The following is a 21831-nucleotide window of genomic DNA, read 5'->3' on the forward strand; positions in this document are numbered from 1 at the left end:
TTGTCTATATTTATGTTTTTTAATGAACTTTTTTGTCTTTCTAAACTAGATATAGTGCAGACATCTGTAAAATAAATATCTAGTTTCAAATTGCTTTGATAAAACTATTTGCCTATATGTATACAATGTGTTTGTTACCTATTTATACATTTTGTATTGGCTATAATTCATACATTTAGTAAAAGTTTTTGAATGTTTTGAATAGTTTTGGTGCGTATGCACACTTAAAAGTAAAATAACTGCTCTTGCGCACGCGCACAAATCATTTAAGCAGACGGTTTTGTTATGCAATTCACAAACGTTCCACAGGAGGGCGACATTATCAAAGAAACCGAAATAAGCAACAAGAAGGAGTTTGTGGAGGTGCTTTCATGGGATGTAGGAAATTAAACAGACTAATTCATTTTGATACTGTATAATAAAACCGAAGGCAAGGAAAGAAAAGAACACGCTTAAAAAAGCAAAATATCTATTAATCTGATCTTATACATTTAAGTTTCCCCGCATTTTCTATGTTTTATACCTAACTCTAAATGAAACACAAAATAGTTCCTTATTCGGGTAAAATCACATAAGAAAGTTATATAATGAATCACACAAAACATCTAAACAATTTGAAATCTTTTTAATGTGAGTTTTGCTTCAAAATAAGTCACGAAATACCGGATTTCTCGTTGATATCAACAACATTTTAGAATTTACGAAGTAAACCGTGAACACACCGACTCCCGTCCAACATGGCGGCGCATCGCAGGACTTTGATGCAGAGTGTACGTTAAAAACTGCTCTTAATTACTTTCTTCGACTTATATTGGTCACCTTACGTCACACACTACTGATGCTTTGCGTGTGTTTGCTGTCGTTTATTTTGCTGCGTGATTTCGTAACATTTGGTGTTTAATTTATCCCCAAATAGCAGTGTAAAAGTTAGCTACTTTCAGGTGAACCTATTAGTGCTTTGCTAAGCTAACTAGCTACATTTTCTAATTCTGTTGGCAACTACAGCAACCAAGTTTATGTCTGCCATAGTAATGCTGGTGACGGGATCAAATATGTGGTATTGTTCTTTATTTTTAAGGAAAATATGCTTTTAGGCCCTAATCATTTCGTACTCTGTAGTAGTCCTTTCGAATAGCCTGGCTGTTAGTGTTGTGTTGACATTCGGTTTCAGATTAGTTTTTAGGAAATCTTTTGAACTCACGTCCTATACTAATATAAACGATATTAACAACAGAGCTAAAGCGATTCCCAAACTGAAAACAGCTTTTTAAAGTTGGCAATTTATTTTGAAAACCCCTAATAGAAAAGCTTTTAATCTGAAAGTGTTTTTTTAAGCTTTTATGGTCTATAATTCCTTGGTTTATTATTTTATTATTTTTTAAAGTGTTAAATAGTTTTTAAGTTTTGTTTTTGGTGGCAATATTATTTTAAATAGCTCAGAATAAGCAGACGTGAGCGTTTGAACCCATCCACATTGTTCCCAGCAGCATCAAAGCTGGACGGATGACCTGCCCCTGTGTCAGATGTGTGGGGTCGGCGCCGCCCCAAACTGTGTGTACGGCCCAGATGGCAAAGGGACTCAGAGCCACCCCATGGAGGATGGACACCTCAGGCTGAGGTAAGTAATCCCAGGAAAATGATCTCAAATCGGAAATGTTCAGAGGCAGAGAATAGACACCAACTCTATTTGGAAGTCAGATTCCTTCTTATGGGCTCGGGATTTTTCTTTCATTGCTAATTACATCTTAATAATTATTTCAATTTTCTATAGATTTAAAAATGTTCAAAATCAGAAGTTAATCTTAAAATATGATGAATCAGGCATGTATTCACTTGTTTTTGTCTCACACAGATCATTTAAAAACAAATGAAAAAATGTAAAAAGTTTGTGAATTTAGTTTATTTGTATTATGTTTTGTGTGTTTTCCTTAGCTTAGAATGTTTCTACATCTCTTTCCTGAAAGGATTATTCTTTGTAGCCCTTCAGATCAAACAGAGCTATTTAACTATAAGTGTTCAGCAAGTTGTAACATGTACAATAAGTGGTATTTACACAGCCTGTGCATACTGGTGCATGAATTTGGACTATTTGGAGAAAATAGGGAAGTGATTTACTTGATTTTTAGATTTGCATTCTTTTGTCTGCTTCATAATTTGTCCACATTTGAGTGAATGTTAAGAATTGTTCTTCAGCTCTCCAAAAGATGACTGGAAATACACAAACATTTAAAAGAAATCCTTTTTTAAAGATTGGTGAAGGTTAAGCTACAAGATTTTTCTCACAAATGTTATCGACTAATCAGTAGTGTTAAAATGACTAAAAATTAGGATTTATTGAAGTAATATCCCTAATTTTTTTTTTTAGTAAAAATCATGTCAGTTTTATTTTCATCTATTTAGTCTATGATATTGTTGTTTGTTTTATTCTGTTTTCTTGAATACATATAAACAAGTATTTTTATTTTTTAAGTTTACTGTCTGTTTTTCAAAAGCAAAATTGCATTTTTATTTATCTTTTTTATGTTATCTGTCTACTAATCAGAGGGGAAGATGGCTGCTTTCTGTACGGAGTCTTCAATGGTTATGACGGCAGCAGAGTGGCCAACTTCGCTGCTCAGTGTCTCACAGCTGAGCTCCTCCTCGGGCAGTTAAACTCCAGTCACACAGACAGTGACGTCCGCCGGATTCTTACGCAGGTCTGTGTGTGCATGCTTGTTCCTCTTCACTCACATTTTATTCAGATTTTTTAAAGAATCCTTTATCTTCCAATGAAAGGATGTTCAGAAAGACACAAAAAACAAATTTCTTGTGGATGGAATGGATTTATTTTAAGGGGAGACAATCAAAAAGACGCATTAATAAAAATACAAAACAAAAATAATAGCATTATATTGATGAAAGGGTCCACAATTTTTCAGAGCTGAATGTGAGACACTGTTGCACTTTTCCTATAGGAGTAATTTTGAAAAAAAGCAAATTTGTAGTTGAAAGACGGATAATTTTGAATAATTTTCTCCCTGTTCTTCTCCCTGTTGCTGAGAGGCAGCTCAGACGAACACGTTGAACCTCTTTCTCACCATAATTAGATGTCTGTAAGCCTCTGCTGCTAACACCAGAGGCTGGTTTAAGCCTGAAAGGAGAAACCCATCCCTCATCACAGCGGAGTTGTCAGTTAACTGCTGCACAATCCCAGCTCAGAGTGTGAATCTGCTGATTCAGAGCTTTAGTCTGTGGTTTTTGGTAAATCATTAGCAGAAAAACAGGCAGTAGTTTTATAAACAACCTTCCTTGAGGTGCAGAGGAACAACCAGTGTTTCTTAAACACCCGTGCTACTATTACTTCTATTCGTGTTAGGGGTGGGCGATAAATCACTGCCAGTATCGGTATCAGCCGATATTTGCATCATTTGACTTTACCGGTATTGATACTTTAAAAATCTACTGATATTGTCCTGAATGTTTTCAGATACACTTTGTTTTTGACACAGATACTTGATCCTAACAGATCCTTGGCACTGAAAAGATTATGTTTACACTAGTAATTGTTCTGGCTGTTTTTATGTATATTTAATTTTTGATTCATGTAGTCCCTAATAGATCCCCGACAAGGGGAAGCTTATGATTTACAGTTATGTCTAAAAGTCAGTGAATGTTTTCAGATATATTTTTAAAGTGAGACTTGTTCCTATAAGATCCCTTGCTGTATGTTAAAAAGTTCCACTATAATGTAATAGTATAGTTGAAGAAAAGTTGTGCATTTCTTATAAAGAAACAAAAAGCAAATGTAACTTTGTGTTAATGTAGACACTTAAATACGGATATCGGCAAATATTGGCCACAGTAGCAGGGGAAATATCGGTCCTGGCCGGGAAAATTGTAAACGACCCATCCCTAATTCATGTTGTTGCTTTTCACTGTATTGATTACACTGGGATTATTGTTTGTACTTTATTCCAGCCTGAGGGTTTGAATTTCTTGATACTGAACTAATGTTTCTTGTTCTTTTTCTTGGCTATGTCTCAATATTATATTATGTAGTTGCCAAAAAAAAACTTTTCCATCCAATTTGCTTCAAAATGTTTCCTCCTTGATTAATGTTATTGTTCACTCACTTTAGCTGTGTTTACATCCACAGCATTTATTCTTAACTATCTTTAGGTCGTCTGGAAATTTGACGTTTTTATTTAATTTAAATCAATCTTATTTTATTCTAACGTGTGCTTATTTCTTTGTGGCTTGTTTTTGTTAAATATTGGTTTAATTACGAGCAAAAAAAAAAAAATTCTATTTTTTACTTCTTTAAAAACATGGTTTGTGGTTGGACGATTTCCACAGGATACCTTTTTAGGTGTTGTTGTCTGTGTTCTACAAAGCTGACGGATGTTTTTTCTCTGCCTCCTCCTGCTGTCACAGGCCTTTGATGTGGTGGAGAAGAGCTACTTTGAAACGATAGATGATGCTTTGGCTGAGAAAGCTCACTTATCCCCATACACCCTGCCACACAACGAGGTACACACACACACACACACACAAGAAACATATTGACTGATGAAAGTACAAATCTAGAACAGGATTTGGTTTCCATAGCAACTGGAGCTCTGGAAGCAGTTTTGCGCCAGTGTTCAGTCCTGGAAGAATGAGCCCGTTCTGATTGTTCTCAGCAGTCTGATTGTTTAGACCAGTTGGTGTCAGCTCACATTAAATCAGTTACTCTTTTCTGCTGTCACTCCATCACCACTTCCCTTTTTTTTTTCTTTCTCCTGGATGTTAGAATGTGGCGTTCCACCAGCTCACCCCTCAGAGTCAGAAGGTGCAGGAGCGCCTGAAGGAGCTGGAGCTGGAGGTGTCGGGAGGCGCCACAGCCGTGGTGGCACTGATTCTCAACAACAAGCTTTACGTCGCCAATGTTGGTATGTTCATCCATGTGCACAGGATTGACTCTCCCTGGTGTCCTATTAAAACGTGACTGCTTAAAGTCCCTCGTCAGTCACCTTTTGATGTCTTTTCAAAATATTCGTGGTATTTTTTTTATTATGATTGGGCTGTTTTTAGGCACAAGTTTAAGTTTTGTTTTCTAGGACATAGTTTCTGCAGTTTCTGAGTTGTGGGGGGGACTCTCCGTCTTCCCCTCCCCATTGCTGAGAGCTCTCTGTTGCATAGAGGTTGGGGAAGGTGTTAGCTAGCAGGAGAGCACGTAACAAACAAGCCATGTGATGCCAAATTCAGGAACAGCGTTTAGCCTATTGTGTTCACACTAGACAATCAAGGAGGGGCTTCTTCTTCCTCTTCTTCTTCTATTATTTACTAGTGCATGTCTGTCACCAACAGTCTGAAGAGTTGCTCCAACATTCTGAAACGATCCAACAGCCAATTACCACGCATTTTGTATGTAGAGTCCAAAAACGGAGATAAAAATTTGTACTTTTAATTTGAAGTGCTGAGGGTGGTGTGTACGTAGCATAACATTACCACTGTGACAAGTGTGGCGAGGAATAACAGAGCTATCCAGCCGTACAGTTTTGAGCCAGATGCCAGCTCGAACGAGCAAAACGTCTGATCTCAGAGTCCGTGTGTTTTTCCATGTAGCAGAAACAAGTTTTTTTAAACGGCATTTTTTCATCTGCTCCTGAATCACAATGATTTGAGTAAAGAAATGCTCAGAAACACAAATAACTGCTTAATTTTCATACTTTATGTCCTCCATTAACAAAAAACATACAAGAACATGCTAAAAGCACCATTTTTGTCAGCGTGGGTCTTAAAGTGAAAACACAACGCAGCCATGTATCACAAACAGCTGTTCTTTGTCCTGAACCACCAGATGTCAGACTTGACACAGATTTGAGTTTGAACTTTGGTTATTTTGGAGACCTAACAAGCAATGGAAGCTTCCAGGTCGTCTTTAGGGTTAAAACTGTATTTTAGGTTTTTTTTTTATTTTTTGGTAAGATTAGACACCCTCAATAAATTATTCAACCTCCACTGTCATGGGTCACACTGTTGCATCTAAAACAAAATTAAAGTTACTTTTTTCAAGGTAGTAGGAAATGTTCATAATGATGTTTCCTTCATTATTTTCTATGAAAACATTAAATAATTTGATATTTAACCCAGATTTACTTCCTGCAGCAGTGTCCTTACTGGAAGCTGTGGCGTTCTCTTCTTCCAAAGCAATCACTCTGTTTAGGTGTTTCTAAGGTTCATGACTTATTCATAGTGGCGTTTTAGGGCATGGAGTTTTCGGCAGGATATGTGGAAGCATCTGGCCGTTACAGAACCACTGTGAACTAAAGTCAGTTTGGAGGCAAGAAGAAACCCTCCTGAGGGTTTTTTATTCATCTAATTCAACCTCATTTTAAGGGAAGTTTTATAATGTTTTAATATATCAAATACAGGAAAAATGAATGACGATGACTCAATTTAAACATTTTTAATATCAAGGAAGTACTGTTTATAACAAAATAAAGAATTTTGATGGAACACACTTTTGTTAAGAAGTTCCTGTAACGACTATTATTTGTTCAATCTAAATGACTAAATCATGCTGCAAGAGTGCTATAAGGAGTGTGTTCTCGTGTGAGCACTTTACGTATATATTTTTTTGAAACTGCAATTAAGCTTTTTTAGTATTTTACCATAAACTGAGGTTTGTTTCCAACCTGTATCTGTGGAGTATTTAAAAGCAACACTAGAGGGAGCACCCTGTTTTATCCCAGCAGGAACAGAGCTGGGCATTATGGCACGCTTGATTTGATGTAATCAAACAGGAACAATCCAAGAACAGAAGCTGTGCAAAGCCTGTATGTAAGAAGGAATAAAACTGGATGCAACAGTAAATCTGAGAGCAGAAACTGTTTAAAGATGGAGAAAAGCATGTTAGCGGTCTGAAAGGGAAAAAAATCTTAAAATGTCAAATACATTTCTCTAAATATTTAACTCATTAAAAAAATAATGTAAATTTGATATCATTAAGCTTCATTTCATTCTTTTAATCTTGCTCCTACCTTGAGGGGAGCGTCTAGAGTAATTTAGAAAAAAATTAATGTCATAATAAAGTTAGTGGTTGAAATTCAACAAAGCTGATCTTTAGCTGCAATATGCTGTTTAAAGAAATATTTCATCATTTATGAAAAGTAGATTTTCTTCTAGCTGTAGATAAAACTATTGATGAAATCTGATGGGGTTTTGTTGTGATCTGCTGAGGACTTTTAAACAGTTATTTTAACATTCGGAAGCGTTTGTCATTGAATGGCCTGTTCTGCTCAGTGGTCCAGGAGTACTATTGTGAAAGTTAATTAGTCATTGATCTGTCCTTCTCTGCTTTTCATTTGGGGTCATTGTCGAATCAAACATTGTGAAATGCTGTGGCAGGATCACCTTCTAGTGATAAAAACTTATTTTTGTGTTTTCAAATCTGCACAGATATTTATCAGGTCACTCTTGTCGCATCATTGATAGTTTTAATATCTTTTACAGCAATAACTACCAGATTTTTTTGATCCAACCATTAACTGTATATGAGAACTGGACTGAGTGACCCATCCTCCCTCACGTTCCAAACAGGAAGTACCAGCTGGCTTCACAAAGCAAAAATTCTCTCGAGAAATAAACAGCTATTACTCAGTCATTCTGTTTGTCAAAATCACCATTCTCTGCTACATTTTCTAAACATTTTTTTCTGTGATATTTTTTTTTCTGTAGAACAAGCTAGTAACAAACTACCAAACTGACCAATCAGATGCCTCAATAAAATGATGTGGTCTTCTGCTGAACGTTTGATTGACAGATTCTCCTGAGGCTGCTTTCAGTGAAAGGGGTGTGGCTTCCCAACAAGCTCACTCCTGATTGGTGACAGTAGCTGCCATAGAAACGTTGATTTAGAGCAACTCGGATTAATCAAGTCATCTGGCTCCACGTGGCAGTGTTTGTGTAAAAATGACAACTAAAAAAGACAACATAATTGCTTAAGAGACGAAAGTAAGTCAGTTTTATGGGTGAGGTCACACTAACTCGGTCCAGTTCTCATATACAGTAGATGATTTATGTACTATTCTGTTTATGTGAATCAATATTTCTATGTGTAGATTTATGTGCTAAAAAATAAAACACACCACAAACGATGCCTGTTAAACAAAGTTGAGTCTTTCAGGTTTTAGCTTTTAAAACACAGGTTGACGAGTTTGTCTCCTTTGCAATAATAACTGTGAGCTAAATGTTAGTTTACAGTGCTTATTTGTAATTTCAGGTACCAACCGAGTTCTACTCTGCAAGTCTAGCAGTGACGGTCAGAACCAGGTCCAGCAGATTGGTCGACCTCATAGCACGGACAACGAGGAAGAGCTGCAGAGGCTCGCCGCACTGGGTGAGGGAAAAAATACTGACAACTATTGCTTTTACAGTCTGTGTGGAATTCCTGCATTTAGAAAAACGTGTTTTAAGTTTGCTCTGTGAATTGTGATGAGAAACGTCAAATTATTAGCAAAAAAATCTTATCTTGTTGCAAGAAAGCTAAAACTGCTTTTCAAAGTGTTTTTTTTATTGTTCTTGAAATCACAAATATGATTGTGTTGTTGCCTCCTTCAATACAACAAACTAAACCAGCACCAAATGCTAGCAGAAAGACCCCTGCAGGGCCTTTACTAACAACTACTTATCACAAAAATTTAGACAATTAAAGCCGCAAGCGTCATGTTTGCTTGAAGGAAATCTCTATTAGCAGGAGTGGTAGAAAATCTTCATCTCATTCAGCAAGAACTCCTCAGAATCTCTCAGTTTGGATATGACTAGAAAGGCAGAATGTGTAGGATTTTGCTTTCTTTTATCAGCCACGCTGAAAGATAAAACTCAAGCAGATGCACTCGATTGGTACAGTTAAGGGAAATGGCCTTAAAGTCTCACTCCAATCATCTTTTGATCTATTGCAAAAGTGTTCCCAGCTGTCATCTAATTTGCCTTTTAGCCAAAATCAAAAAGCCTGTTTCGTTTCGTTTTTTTAAGACATATTCTGCAGCTCATAAGAAATGCAATTCTGGGTTGTAGAGGTGGGTGTTGGCATGGAAGTTAGCTCTGATCCCATCAAGCCTTTGTTCACACTCTAGTTTACAGCTTCTCACAACCCCAAGCTAGCATTAGCATAGCAAAACAACGGCCCAAAATACCGGAGCTATCCATCCATATAGTTTATAGCCAGATAACAGCTCAAAGGAGGAAAACGAAGACACTAATAGATCTATCTGTCTTCAAGTGGATGCTTCAGAAATGGAGCAGAAAAGTTAGGCTTTGGTACACCCAGCCCTTTTAGTAGTTGTGTCATTAGTCTGAGGGTTTTTCAAGCATCCGGTTTTCATCTGCTCCTAATTTTGAATTGGAAATACTCAGAAACGCAGTTTTAATTGTAAATTCTTATATATAGATGTCATCTACTATAAGAGAAACGCTAAAAGAACATGTTAAAAAGACAAAAACAACTATTTCATTGGAGTGGGTCTTTAACCCTTTAACACCGGAGCCTTTGCTCCAGTGTTTAATTTTTTTTACCATAGATCTATAATTTTTTATGCAATTAACATAATTGTAGCAAATTCTGAAATGTAGAAAAGCATCCTATATGCAATATCCAGTAGTCTTTCAATTATGATTGTCATTCTGAGCCCAAATAAAAAAATACATTTTTTATTATTTTTTTTATCAAACAAAGTTTCTGCAGAGAAGCAGGAGTTCATTTGGAATTCATTTTTGAGTTGTGCGTGGGACTGTTGCTGCAGAGCATTTTCCTCCACACACATCCGCTCAACTTTTACCAGCACTTCCTGCCTCTATTTACTGCTCTCACACTTTTCCCTCCATGTTTTGCTCTCGTGGACACAATCACCCCTGCGTCCTCACTGTTTATTCCTCTGTGTCCCCGACGTTTCCATGCAGGTGTGGACTCTGCTCGGGTCAGACAAGTGGGTCAGATAGCAGGACAGAGCAGCACCAGGAGACTTGGAGATTACCGAGTCAAGTTTAACTACAATGAAATCGAGCTGCTCAGGTGAAGCCCGCTCTCTTAACGTTTTCTGAACAGTGACTGTTTAGCTTCTTGTAAGCTGCTTGTTTGCTCTGTTTCCCAAATAACGTCATTATTTGAAGTTGGATCTGGTGACTCGAGCCATAAAAAACCTGCTTCTTCATCCTTTCTTGTTGGTCACATAGTCCTTGTTATTTCGTGGGTGTTCCTTCTTCACTTTTGGGACATATTTCTTTTTAGCTCCTTTTTCTGCAGTGTTAACTTCAGAGACACTAAAATCTTGGTGCTGTCAGTGTAGAAAATAGAAAAGTCAATGCATTTCTGAGGGGAGTGTAAGCTATTGTGTGGATCAATAAGATTATTCAGCCTCATTGTGTGCATGTCAACTGCACTTATGGCTCTTTTCATCTCCCGTCTCTCCTGTTTGTCCTTCCATCTCGTCCTTCTGTGTCTAATCTCATTGTCTTTATTTTTTAAGTGCAGTTGCAGATTTTTCCATACTTTCTTGCGCTCGGTGCCTCGTGTTACATCAATCCCTCTGTCTTCTTCTACTGTTAGCTCGGCAAAGACAAAACCAATCATCTCGGAGCCGGAGATTCATGGCAGCCACTCTTTAGACGGACTGACAGGCTTTTTGTTGCTCATGTCGGAGGGGCTGATAAATGCGCTGGAGTCAGCCCACGGCCCCGAACAGGTCAACCAGGTCAGAGGAGAAATCTTTTGTTTTTTCTTTATGTTTGTGCAGCTCTCTTTTCTTATTTTGTTTACTCAAATTTTAAGTAAATGTGAATCTTTTTTTCTTTCATCTGTCTCTTATATTTCTTCCATCCTCTTCCCTAGTTTTTCTGTTCTTATTTCTATTCTTATTTTTTTTTTAACCTCTTTGTAGATTAAAGTTGAAGTATCGACTCTAAAATCTTCCCCCCTTTGTTTCTGGCTACATTCTGGCCTGATTGTCATCTTATTCTGCTCTTGTCCTTTCACATTTCATTATATTAATTATCTCCATCTTCCACCAGCTGTACAATTAATCTTTGTGGACCTCCTGTGTCTTTTTCTGTCCTCTGTAGGAAATAGTTGCCATGGTAGCGGCCGAGCTGGCCCAGCAGACCAGCCTAGAGGCGGCAGCTCAGTCCGTAGTGGAACGGGTCAAGCGGCTTCACCACGACGCGTACGTGTCTGGCCGTCAGAGGGAAGCCTACAGGCACGAGGACATGACCATCCTCATCCGCATACTCAATTACCCGTTAGCTGATGGAGCGCTCACACCCACGCAGGGTAGGACTCTGCACTCTCTCTGGGCTGGAGAAGATTTCTATAATGGATTCAGAATGTTCATTATTAAGTTTTAGGTTTTTTTTGGTTGGAATAAAATGGAAAGTGGATTGTTTACACAACAAAAAATGCAAGCAGTGGTTTAGGGCTGGATGTCTATTTTGAGAGGTTTTATGCAGCTTAACTGCAAGTATCAAAACTAAAACTCAAACTTTATTTATTTGTATAATGCCTTTCATTCGAAAGAAGCTCAAAGCGCTTATCATAAAATCAAATAAAATACATTCAAACACAGTGTGTTAAAAGCAAATTCACAAAAGGAGAAAAGTACATTAACACAAAATGAGTACCCCTCCCTTCCCCAGTTCCTCCCTCCCTCAATGTAATATTTGGAAAAAAAAACTGAACAAAGACTTAAGAACAGGGATTTTCACTCTACCTTGTTTTAATAACTACATGAATCATTTAGTCAATATCAGCAACAGCAAACCTTGCATAAACCTAGCTATTTACTACTTCTTGAACTTTTTTTGAAACTTTTTGTTTTAACTTGTTGTGTTGATAACAATTTATTCCTTTTGTATTTGTTTATTTATTTATTGGATCATAATTTTAGCCCTAAGCCTGTGAAAAGAGTTAAAAATTTGATTTAATGAAACAAAATCTCAGATGTTACAGTCTTGTTTAAAGATCCACTCCAATCAAAACAATGTTTTTGGTGTGAACATGTTCAGTGTAAAACTTAGCAGTTTGGGGGCCCCAGGCAAAGATTGTAACATTATAATTTTTTTTAAGATCCTTACCTAGGGTGAAATGGCAAATAATATCATTTCTGGTCCACTTTTAGAGACATTAGCATTTAAAAACTGAAATTACACTAAAATTTCAAATAAACTAATTTTATGCATATTATTTCATATTTTTATTTGGAAAAACATTGAATTTATTTAATGCTCTAATTTGTTAGCCACTCAGGAGGATGATACACTTTTCACATGATCAATCTTTGGCCATTTCAGTAATTTGGGGTGTTTTTATGACGGAATTAAATAATGATGGGTGTAAAATTTATTTTAGACACTTTTATAAGTGTTCAACTCGGGGCCCCCAGAGTGTTGGGAGGCCCCAGGCGATCGCCTACCTTTGGCTAATCCTAAGTCTGCCCCTGCATTATGGAAGACATGTATAAAGAAAATTTAGCAAAATTATATTTCTGAGTATCTCTTTATTTAAATAGTTGTGGTTCAGGAGCAGACGAAAAATGCTGTATGAAAAAGATTGCATTTGTCATGAAGAAAATGCATTGGGCGAGCAGCGAGGTCTCTGGTCAGAGTCCTCAGCAGCTGAGAGGGGTAGGGGGCGGGGTTTAATTTGCACCAACAGTACCGCCCACAACTCAGAGACAAATTTCCAATGAATTCATGGGCTCTACAGAAACTTTGCCCTTGAAAACAACAGTTTGTTTTTTTGGCCAAAAATCGTATATTTGAAATAAAAAACAAAAAAACACTGGGAATACTTTTACAATAAAAGATTATTTGAGTTGGTCCTTAAAAATAATTCTCAAATTTAGTATCAAAAACAGTAGCTCAGCAACTGATATGACATTCAAGGTATCAGGATCTGCATGAGTTTTGAACATTTTGGAATTATATATCCAGTCACTTTTTACCTAAAATGAACAAAAAAAGTATTACACTCTTTCCTGAGATCTTATCGTAATAGATTTGATGCATTTGAAGTTGAAGGCTCGCCCAACGTTTTGTCTGTCACAAATAATGTATTAAATGCATTTTTTTTCCTGATTAACAACAATTTGATTTAAAAAAAATACTCAGAAATGCAATTTTTAGCTTAATCGTTTAAATATATGTTCTCCATTATATGAAAATTAAAAACAAGAACATGTTAAAAACACCCAAAAAAAGCACAATTTACATTGGAGTGGGTCTTTAAGGGATATCCACACCAACAACTCTGTTGTTTCTACTCAAATTACAACACAAGCTCCCAGTTGTGAAAAGTTCAGCTGACACGGTGCAAGGCCAAGAGTGGAACATCACAAAGCATCACATTACCCACAACCCTCTGCCAAAGCCATCTTTGTTGCTGAGTGGCTCTTTGAAGCTCATTGATGTCCTCTGACAGTCATCAGGACTTCATGAAAGGAAAATGATGCTGACACATGAATGCTTAAATAAAGTCAGACTTTTAGGAAGACGGCTCTTCATTGGAGTGGAATGCTCTTAACCCCTCTTATGGTTGTTGAAATGAGTGGAAAAGACAGATTTTTTTTAATCGAATTTTTAGACTTTAGTCAGAGCTAGAGCTGGCTATGACACTCGTCTGGCACTTTGTGTTGTTTTTGAGACAATGAGACGATATCAGTCTATCACAGACTCTTGAAAACACCTTATCAGAAAACGAGTTACTTTTCTGTGCCAGACTAATCTACAATCTCTGGAAGAAATCCTTCTTTGTGCTTCAGGTGTCTTTAATCTCTTTTCAAAATGATGGAAACAAAGTCCTCCCCCCTTTCCAAAAGATAGTGATCTGGACAGTTTCTTGACTGAGTTTTATGATTCATTTAGTGCGGATCATTGACTGTATATGAGAATTTGACAAGGTGAGTGTGACATCACTTCTAGATCTCATGTGGAGTGAAGTAAATCCAGTTGCCATATTTGTGCAATGTGGACCCCGCCATGTTGGAGCCAGATGACGTTAGTGATTGGTCCGAATCGGTCTGAATCATGATAGTATATGGAAAGAACTGGAGTGATTATCCCCTCCCACTTCGCAATCCAAAAATGAAGTACTCTCTGGTCCCAAAACAGCAAAATCTGTACTGCGGAAAAATGGCAACGGGATTGACTTTGTTTTGTTGGAACCAGAGGTAAGATGTTTTCTATAGGTGATGTCACAGCCATATATGTCAATGGTCTGAATCTATGTTACTATGGCAACGCCCCTACTACTATAAGTGGGCTTTTGAGAATCTGTCAATCAAATGTTTCAGGCATTCAACATGAGACCACCTACTTTTCATTGAGGCATCTGATTGGTCAGTTTATGACTTGAATAAATTGCACTAAAGAAAAATTAAGATTAGAAAGAAAATTAAAAAGAAAAGGGTATCAAAGCGAGAATGGTTATTCCAAAAAGGTATTGACTGGGTAATAGGTGTTTTTTTTTATTTATTTATTTATTTATTTTTTATTGAAGACTGGGATTTTGATATTTTGATTTCTTGGAGCCAGTGGGTACACTGCAAAAGCTGAATGTTAAAAAAGTAAAAAGACCTGTTTAAAGAAAAAAATTCTGACTGATTTTTTTTTTTTTAATATCAAGAATTTTTTGTTGCCTTTTTAAAGAAAATCTGCCAGACTTTTTTTTTTTTTAATTTATTTCTATGGGGCCTGTTTTTGCAGTGTACTTTCTATTTGGAATGTGAGGAGGGAGGGTCTGTCAATATATAGTCAGAATATAGTCAGTGAAATACACAGGATATCTTACTGTCTCCTAGGTTTGTGTCTTTTCACACCATTATTAATTATTCATACCTCTCTATGAAGGGGTATAAATAGTTTGGAGGAGCACTGAATATTGACTTTAACACACTTTCCTTTAAAAAAAAAAAAAGAAAAAAAGGATGTATTCTTGTTGTTTTTTGCTGGTCTCGTTTGCATGTTCGGGTCATCACTGAGATGAGGTCTTTCATGCCCAGTTGCAGATGACTGAGAAGACTGGACAGCAGGCACTTTGATCCATTGCCTTTGTTTGTGCTGTTGGTTTGGTCTGTCAGGGCCTTTTTGAATAGCAAATCACAGACTGTCAGAATGTCACCAAGTGTGGCTATTGGAGCTAAAATAACAGGGTTTGTTCAGCGTTCCAAGGATGCCCGTTTTATGATGAAAATCCACACTGCTTTCAGTGGTTTTTCCCGATGTTGGGTTTTTCTCATGTCGCAAGAATTTATCTGCAGTGTTTAATTTGTGAACATAATAAAAATAAAGTTATTTTCTGTGTTTTCCTGTAGGTGGTCGTATCTACCCTGTGTCGGTGCCATACTCTAACAGCCAGAGCACCAGTAAAACCAGTGTCACCCTCTCCCTGGTGATGCCCTCTCAAAGTACCCTCACTAATGGAACTAGCACTGCCTCCACCCTGGAGGAGGGCACCCCCACACCAGGGTAAGCTTTGCATTCTCTTTTGAATCCAGATTTTTGCTCCCTTTTCTTATTGGTGTTTTAGCATGCATGCTCTATTTTTTTTTTTTTTATTCTATTTTTTACCTGCTTCCTTCGCCTTTTTGATTTCAAACTTCGTCCACACTAATGTGTGCTGGTGCACACTTGGCACAGGAGGTGAGCTTTTCCTGACCCCTCACTCTTGGAACTGCCGAGTTTATTTATGGGTGCGTTTTAAATAAGCAGCAAGATCAGACTTCATTCTGCTTTTGCTATATTTATTTTTGGTGAGGTCGGTTTTCATTCTGTGTGTCTGGGTTCCACTTCCACATAGCTGCGCAGAGAAAGTCCAGAGTATAACAGCACAGTCGCTTCTGAAAGAGGAACCCCAGACGAGACTCATCGTCTGCATCACACTGACGTCTAACCATTCTCTGTGTAGAACGCCATCTGTATGTGTGGGTAGCACAACAGTGACAAAGAAGGGATTCTTTGAAGTCCATTTCTTTTGTTGGCTTGTTGTTTAAACGTCACAGTGAGGACATTTTTAGTGCTGGGCAATATGAAAAAAAGTGCAACGATATATATCGCAATATACCACAAAAAAGTATATTTTCAGTTATTCTCAGAAAAAAACTGACAAAAATGTCATTACTTACTTTTCTCTGACTTTATTTTTTCATATAAAATATAACTGAATTGTCAAAAATGATTTTTTTTTTTTAAGTGCAAAACGTTTTCAAGTTTCTTAGTAAGAAAACACATTTTTGCACAAAAGTTCAGCAATAAAAATAAACAAATAGAACCGATAGAAGAGAAATGGCACGATAGACAGTTTTCTATCGCCCACACAATATTTATCGTCATATCGCCCACACTAAACATTTTCACTCTACGGACTCAACGAGCAGCCTACAACTTGGACTCTGAGTTTTCGCCCATGACAGCCCATATCCACCCAGAAGGGCAGTTGTGACTAAAGCTAGGTAGATGCCAGACATTTGACACACATTTAAGATCGCACTAAACAGGCATAATGTGTTCAATATGTATTGAACTGTGAGCAAACTGTATCGTTGCAACCCGACTAAATAGTAGGGATGCAACGTCACAATTCGATATGTATTGAGGAAGAAAAATAAACCCTTAAACCCAACTATTCCACAGATGATGGTTTATTTTGCAAAGAGAAATACCATAACACAAATTTACATTTTTTCAAATGAACAGTTCTCGGCACTTATTGCAAAATCCCATTTAAATAGAACTTTTGTAAACATTGCAGCTTATAAGAACTGCAACAATTTAAGCAGTTCTCTGAAGTTTTGACAGCTGGATGTCAAACATCCTTTTAGCATTTAGCTAAAACTTTAACTATCCAACTACTGTAGAAGGGGCAAGGTAGTTTCTGGTAGGGAGGGGGAGAGTGGGTAGAGATTTTTCGCAGCAGACCCCCTTAAGGCACCTCAGACTGGTACTGAATAAATAAAATGTATATTATGAAAAATGTTGTATTGAATTGTTGAACGCGTATTAAACTGTTTGGTTTTATATTGAATATTGTTGCATCCCTACTAAATAGTCAAAGTTTAACCTTAATTAACTTGAAATGGACACACATTTTGTACGTAAAGACAAAGAACTTGCGCTGCTATTCATGAAAGCAAAGGTTTTGAATGCCGAAGCCCAAAATGCACTTTTAGATTGACTTTTAATTGGAAGTGTCCGCTTGAACGTGTGTGTGAACGTGGCTTTAGGGTGTTTCCTCGCCGACTGTGATGCGCTGAACACGGCAGCTTCACATATTCTGGAAGGATTCTAATGAAAAGTGAAGTGCGTCACTCCCAGCCCCAGCTACACAGAACCCGCATTAATCTGAAAGGATAGAATAGTGTCGGCATCTGTCAGTCTTGATCTCACCGGAGTTCCCGCTTGGAGTAACCTGTAGCCGACTAACGTTTTGTGGACATGGACTCTGCATGAATAGCTGCTCCATTCTCTACTCCACTACGTTTGTATGTCACTCACCATCTGGTTTTTCTTCTTTATGCTCCACATTATCCAATCTGTGTCCTGCCATGCTCTCCTTTTACACTCCTCTAGCATGTTTCATCCAACCACCTCCAGAACTGTGGACGTCTTGCAGCCCCTAATTGAACTTTCCCCTCTTCCTCCTCTCTCCTTCTCCCCCTCCCACCCTGACATGGACTCTCTACTCTGCTGTGGTGGCCCCGCTTCCCCACCCTCCGTCCCCACCCTCATCCCCTGCTCTTCCACACTCCCCGATCACCCGACATGTCCTTCTTCCTTTTACCGCCCGCCTCTCCCCAGCAGTCAGAGCCCCACCGCCACCCTGCAGTCCACCAACACGCAGACTCAGAGCTCCAGCTCCAGCTCGGGGGACGGGAGCCTGTTCCGCCAGAGAGGCAGCCAGGCGGCGCAGCCCGATGAGACGGGCAGGGTTCCGCCCTACGTGGACTTCAGTCAGTTTTACCGCCTGTGGGGGAACGAGCACAGCGACGGCCAAAGCACTCAGGGAGGCCTCGGACCACAGTGAATCAAGCAGAACCACTCCAACGTCCAAAAGACAGCAGAGACATGCGAACTGTCGATTTTTAGTGGTTCAAGTGAGAAAAATTATTTTATTAATGTATTACAACAGACTATAAACTTTGCATGTGTGGGCATAAAGTGCTTTTAAAGTCTTGCAGAGATGAAGCAATGTTGGTTCACCTCAATGGATGTCAGCCTTAACTGTTAAGGCAGAAATACATTTAAAAGTTTGGTTTTATGATAAATGTATCGCATTTCTCCTGAATATAAAGAGGAAGCTGTCTAAAAGGATCTTACACTTTGCACTAAGCCGACTTCTCTGCCGTTTTTTTCCCCCCATTTGACGTTTCATTCATTCACTCAATTTTCATTCATTTGAAACTTTCTCCCAACCAGAAGATAAGTGCACAAATCTGAAATTATGACATCGCAATGGTTCTTTTAGGTTCTTTGCTGTTATTTTTTTATTTCTGAAAAGTTTAATTCATTCCAAAGAGATGGTCTGACAGATTTTTTTTTTTTGTTTTTTTTTTAAATAAAGGCTGTTTTTTGTTCAACAAAGTTTAAAGTTTTTTGAAAATTCCTTCTTACTGATGATGGCTAATGTGTTGATTTTGTGGTGAAACTTGGTCAAGAGATGTGGACAACAGCAGAAGATGAACATTTCAGGGTTTATTGAAATGATGAGAACATTGCATTATGTTCTGATCAGCACTGGCTGTGAACGTTTCTTTTCTCTTTGAAGCATCATCAGTCTCTGTATCAAAAATCCTCTTCGGTTTCATGTGAATTGTTTTGACATGTGCACCTTTCTGTTTTTGCTCAATAATCCATGCTCAGACCAGTTCTTCTAATTCATCACTTGCATTCTTTGAACCCCCACCAGGAAGTTTGCATCCGTCTTCTAAATATCATCCATCTGCTTGTGCCATTCTCTGATACGTTTAGGATCCACCTTAACCCTTTAACGCGATGACGCTTAAACACAAAATCTTTAAAGTACTGTAACTTTTCAACCGTTAACACGATCAACGTAATTCCAGCAGATTCGGAAGGAGAAATACTGCAAATTACAGTAAATCAAATAACATTAACACTGGAACTCCAGTGTCAAAGTTCTGAATGTTGTGCAGATTACTCACCAGAATGTTCTTTGGCGTATGCCACCACACAAAGTTTAAAAGCTAAATCGAATGAGCGCTTCTTGGCCATCGCCACACAACACAAATACTGCAGACACTCTCCCGGCGTTGCCAGATTGGGACGTTTTTCCACTTAAATCAGACCTGGTGTCTATTAGAGACCAGCCACTATAGATCCTTTTCACTGTGACATCAGACTAAATGGCGACAGGGCCGGAAATGTGAACTTCCGAAAGATCTTCTGCAGCTCTACGTCTCATCCTCATTGTGGAAAGCTTTAGCATAAATTAGAAGAAGAAAATCCTAATTGCCTCCATAAACAAACAGATGCATTCAATGAAGTACCTGTAACTTTTGTCTAACTTTAACCGGGTTGTCAGAGAAAAATGATCCCAGACTCGTTTAATATCATCTATAGGATTTTGGGGAAGCAGCTGTGCAGCATTTTGCAGACAGGACTACTGACATTCGTACTGTAATTTGTGAATGATCTAAGAAGGGAAAATGAATACAACCAGGTAGGACATTTCTAAAATAAATATTGCACAAATTTTGGTTACAATTGTTTAGGTTACCTCATATTATTTACGCAAAATTGCTTTAAACAGCATTCAGCTGTTAGCTGAATCTGAAAACCGAAAGTCACTTTGCATACTCGCCATTTTGTGTGACTTCATGTGAAAAGGGTCTATTGGAACATAAATGGTGCTTGAGTTTTCATTGTTAGACTTGAGGTTTTCAAGAATAAATCAAACATTTTTGTTGTAATTTTGCAGTTTTTAGCCTAAATTAAAAACCCTGTGTTGATTTCTAGAACATAGTTTCTGCAGAGTTGTAGTTGTTCATTTGTAATTCAGTTGGACACTGAGCTAGACTTTTGACACGTTTCCTTCCCCGTTGTTGAGAACTCTCTGTTTACATGCTCTCTCACTAGCTTACAACTCCTCGCACCCCTAACCTAACATTATCCACGCAACAAAACAAAGAAATCGTGTTTCGGTGTTTTTAACATGTTCTTGCAGCATTTTTGTCATAAGGGAGGACATGTTTAGGATTAAAATTTAGGATTAAAACAGCATTTCTGAGTATTTAATTTAAATCATATTTGATCTGGAGTAGACAAAAACCTGCAGTTTGAAAAAGCTTGGGTTTGTGATGCATCAACTGCCATGGGTGAGTCAAAAGTCTCCCTTCTCCACTCCAATTGTATATCATCAACTTGCTGACAAATTGATCCATTTACGTCTTAACCTTCCATCTGAGCTGCCATCTGGATCAAAGGTGTACAGCTGGATTATAGCTGCTCACCATTTTTTTTTTTTTGCTATGCTAATTTTACCTTGGAGTTGTGAGTGACTATTAGCTAGTGGAAGATAGTGTAAACAAAGGGGTGCTGGGATATCTACCTTAGATTATTTACAACAGTCCCACCCACAACCCAGACACAAATTTCTTTTGAGTCCCTGCTGTAGAAAATGTCTTACAATATATATTTTTTTATTTTGACAAAAAAACAAATGCATAATCATAATTTAACAACCATTGAACAATTTATAAAAATATATAGTTGGAATAGGACTTTAAGAGCTGACGTTTAGACTGTTTCTATTTTAATATTTCCTGCAAAATGATCTAACTCAATGCAAACAATAAACAGTTAAGCTAAAGGAACTATTGGCCGTAAGATTCTTTGAATGTTGAAAACACAACCCTCCTTTTCTTTATTTCTGCCACTCACAATCACTGCCAATCTTTGGACAATAGTTCATATTTAAAATTTTGCTTAAATGTGGAAAATAAAAGCCTTTGAGCTACTGTTGCACTATCCTGAATAAAGCGGTATTGTGTCGGACTGTTTTTGTTTGATGTTTGTATGGAGTTAAAGAGTAACCAGAGGACCTGCCTAACAGTGGGTGTGTTCAGGGTGCAGACTATGCTTGTGAACTTCAGCGTTTGGATACAGACAACTATGGATGACACCATTTAAACTACCCCTCATGCTTTCTGCCTTCATCTTGAAAGAACCTCGCCTTCTCGAGTGCCGCAGGCAAGTCAGAAAGGGACAGAAAGACTCGCCTAAAAGTGGACATGCAACTATAATATAACCCACAGGACTGAGCCTTTCAGGGCAACAAGAGGTAAGAAGAGAATATTAAAGGTGTTCATACCTGGCACATACACACTTTGTTCTTTTGAAGCATTAATTAGTAATGTTTTGTATTTATGTGTTTATATTTACGTGAGAGAGGGTGTTCGGCGCTGGTTCTCTTACAAGATCCATTCTTGCTTTATCATCAACTCGGCTGGGCCAACTGCTTTTATGGGGACCATAAAAACTGGTCATATCGCAGAAGACCATAACTTCTAGCAGCTCTGACCATATGTGTTAGCAGGTGTTAGCGTGGTTTCTCCATTAAGTTGCAACTGTAGTACTTTACAGTTTAGTTACTCCCTTCAAATTGTTTCATCACTGCCACATTTGCGTTGGTTCTCTGCCTCTTATTTTGGCAGAATTGTTGCCATGACTTTTTTACTACGTCTACCTTTCCTTTCCTCTCCAATTTTTTTTCCACATTTCTATATGACTTATGGAGTTGGTGTTAACAAAAAGAACATACATTGTTTGATAAAGACAATCACAGCTGACAGGTCGTTGTCAGCT

General features: G+C 37.8%; 2 protein-coding genes across 5 annotated transcripts in view; both read left to right on the forward strand.

Annotated features, from left to right (window-relative positions):
• The first annotated feature begins 645 nt into the window (after positions 1–645).
• Positions 646–18336, forward strand: tab1 (TGF-beta activated kinase 1/MAP3K7 binding protein 1). Of its 4 annotated transcripts, none has more exons than XM_024259249.2 (11): positions 646–770; positions 1488–1618; positions 2543–2696; positions 4414–4509; positions 4772–4910; positions 8246–8362; positions 9922–10033; positions 10568–10712; positions 11080–11287; positions 15324–15477; positions 17806–18336. In XM_024259249.2, exons 1-11 carry the CDS (start codon positions 738–740, stop codon positions 18029–18031), a joined length of 1515 nt encoding a protein of 504 aa, XP_024115017.1. In that variant the 5' UTR covers positions 646–737; the 3' UTR covers positions 18032–18336. The 4 variants fall into 4 exon arrangements, with proteins under 4 accessions (XP_024115017.1, XP_024115019.1, XP_024115018.1 ...); XM_024259251.2 differs by having other exon boundaries at positions 17809–18336; XM_024259250.2 differs by having other exon boundaries at positions 694–770; positions 1485–1618; positions 17809–18336.
• A 2756-nt stretch (positions 18337–21092) lies between these two features.
• Positions 21093–21831, forward strand: part of mgat3b (beta-1,4-mannosyl-glycoprotein 4-beta-N-acetylglucosaminyltransferase b) — a 55268-nt gene continuing 54529 nt past the window's right edge. The window contains exon 1 of the mRNA XM_036212439.1: positions 21093–21307. The gene's annotated coding sequence lies outside the window, so the exon portion shown is untranslated. The remainder of the gene's footprint in view (positions 21308–21831) is intronic.

Source organism: Oryzias melastigma, linkage group LG1 (assembly GCF_002922805.2).
Source record: "Oryzias melastigma strain HK-1 linkage group LG1, ASM292280v2, whole genome shotgun sequence".
Classification (NCBI taxonomy): Eukaryota; Metazoa; Chordata; class Actinopteri; order Beloniformes; family Adrianichthyidae; genus Oryzias; species Oryzias melastigma.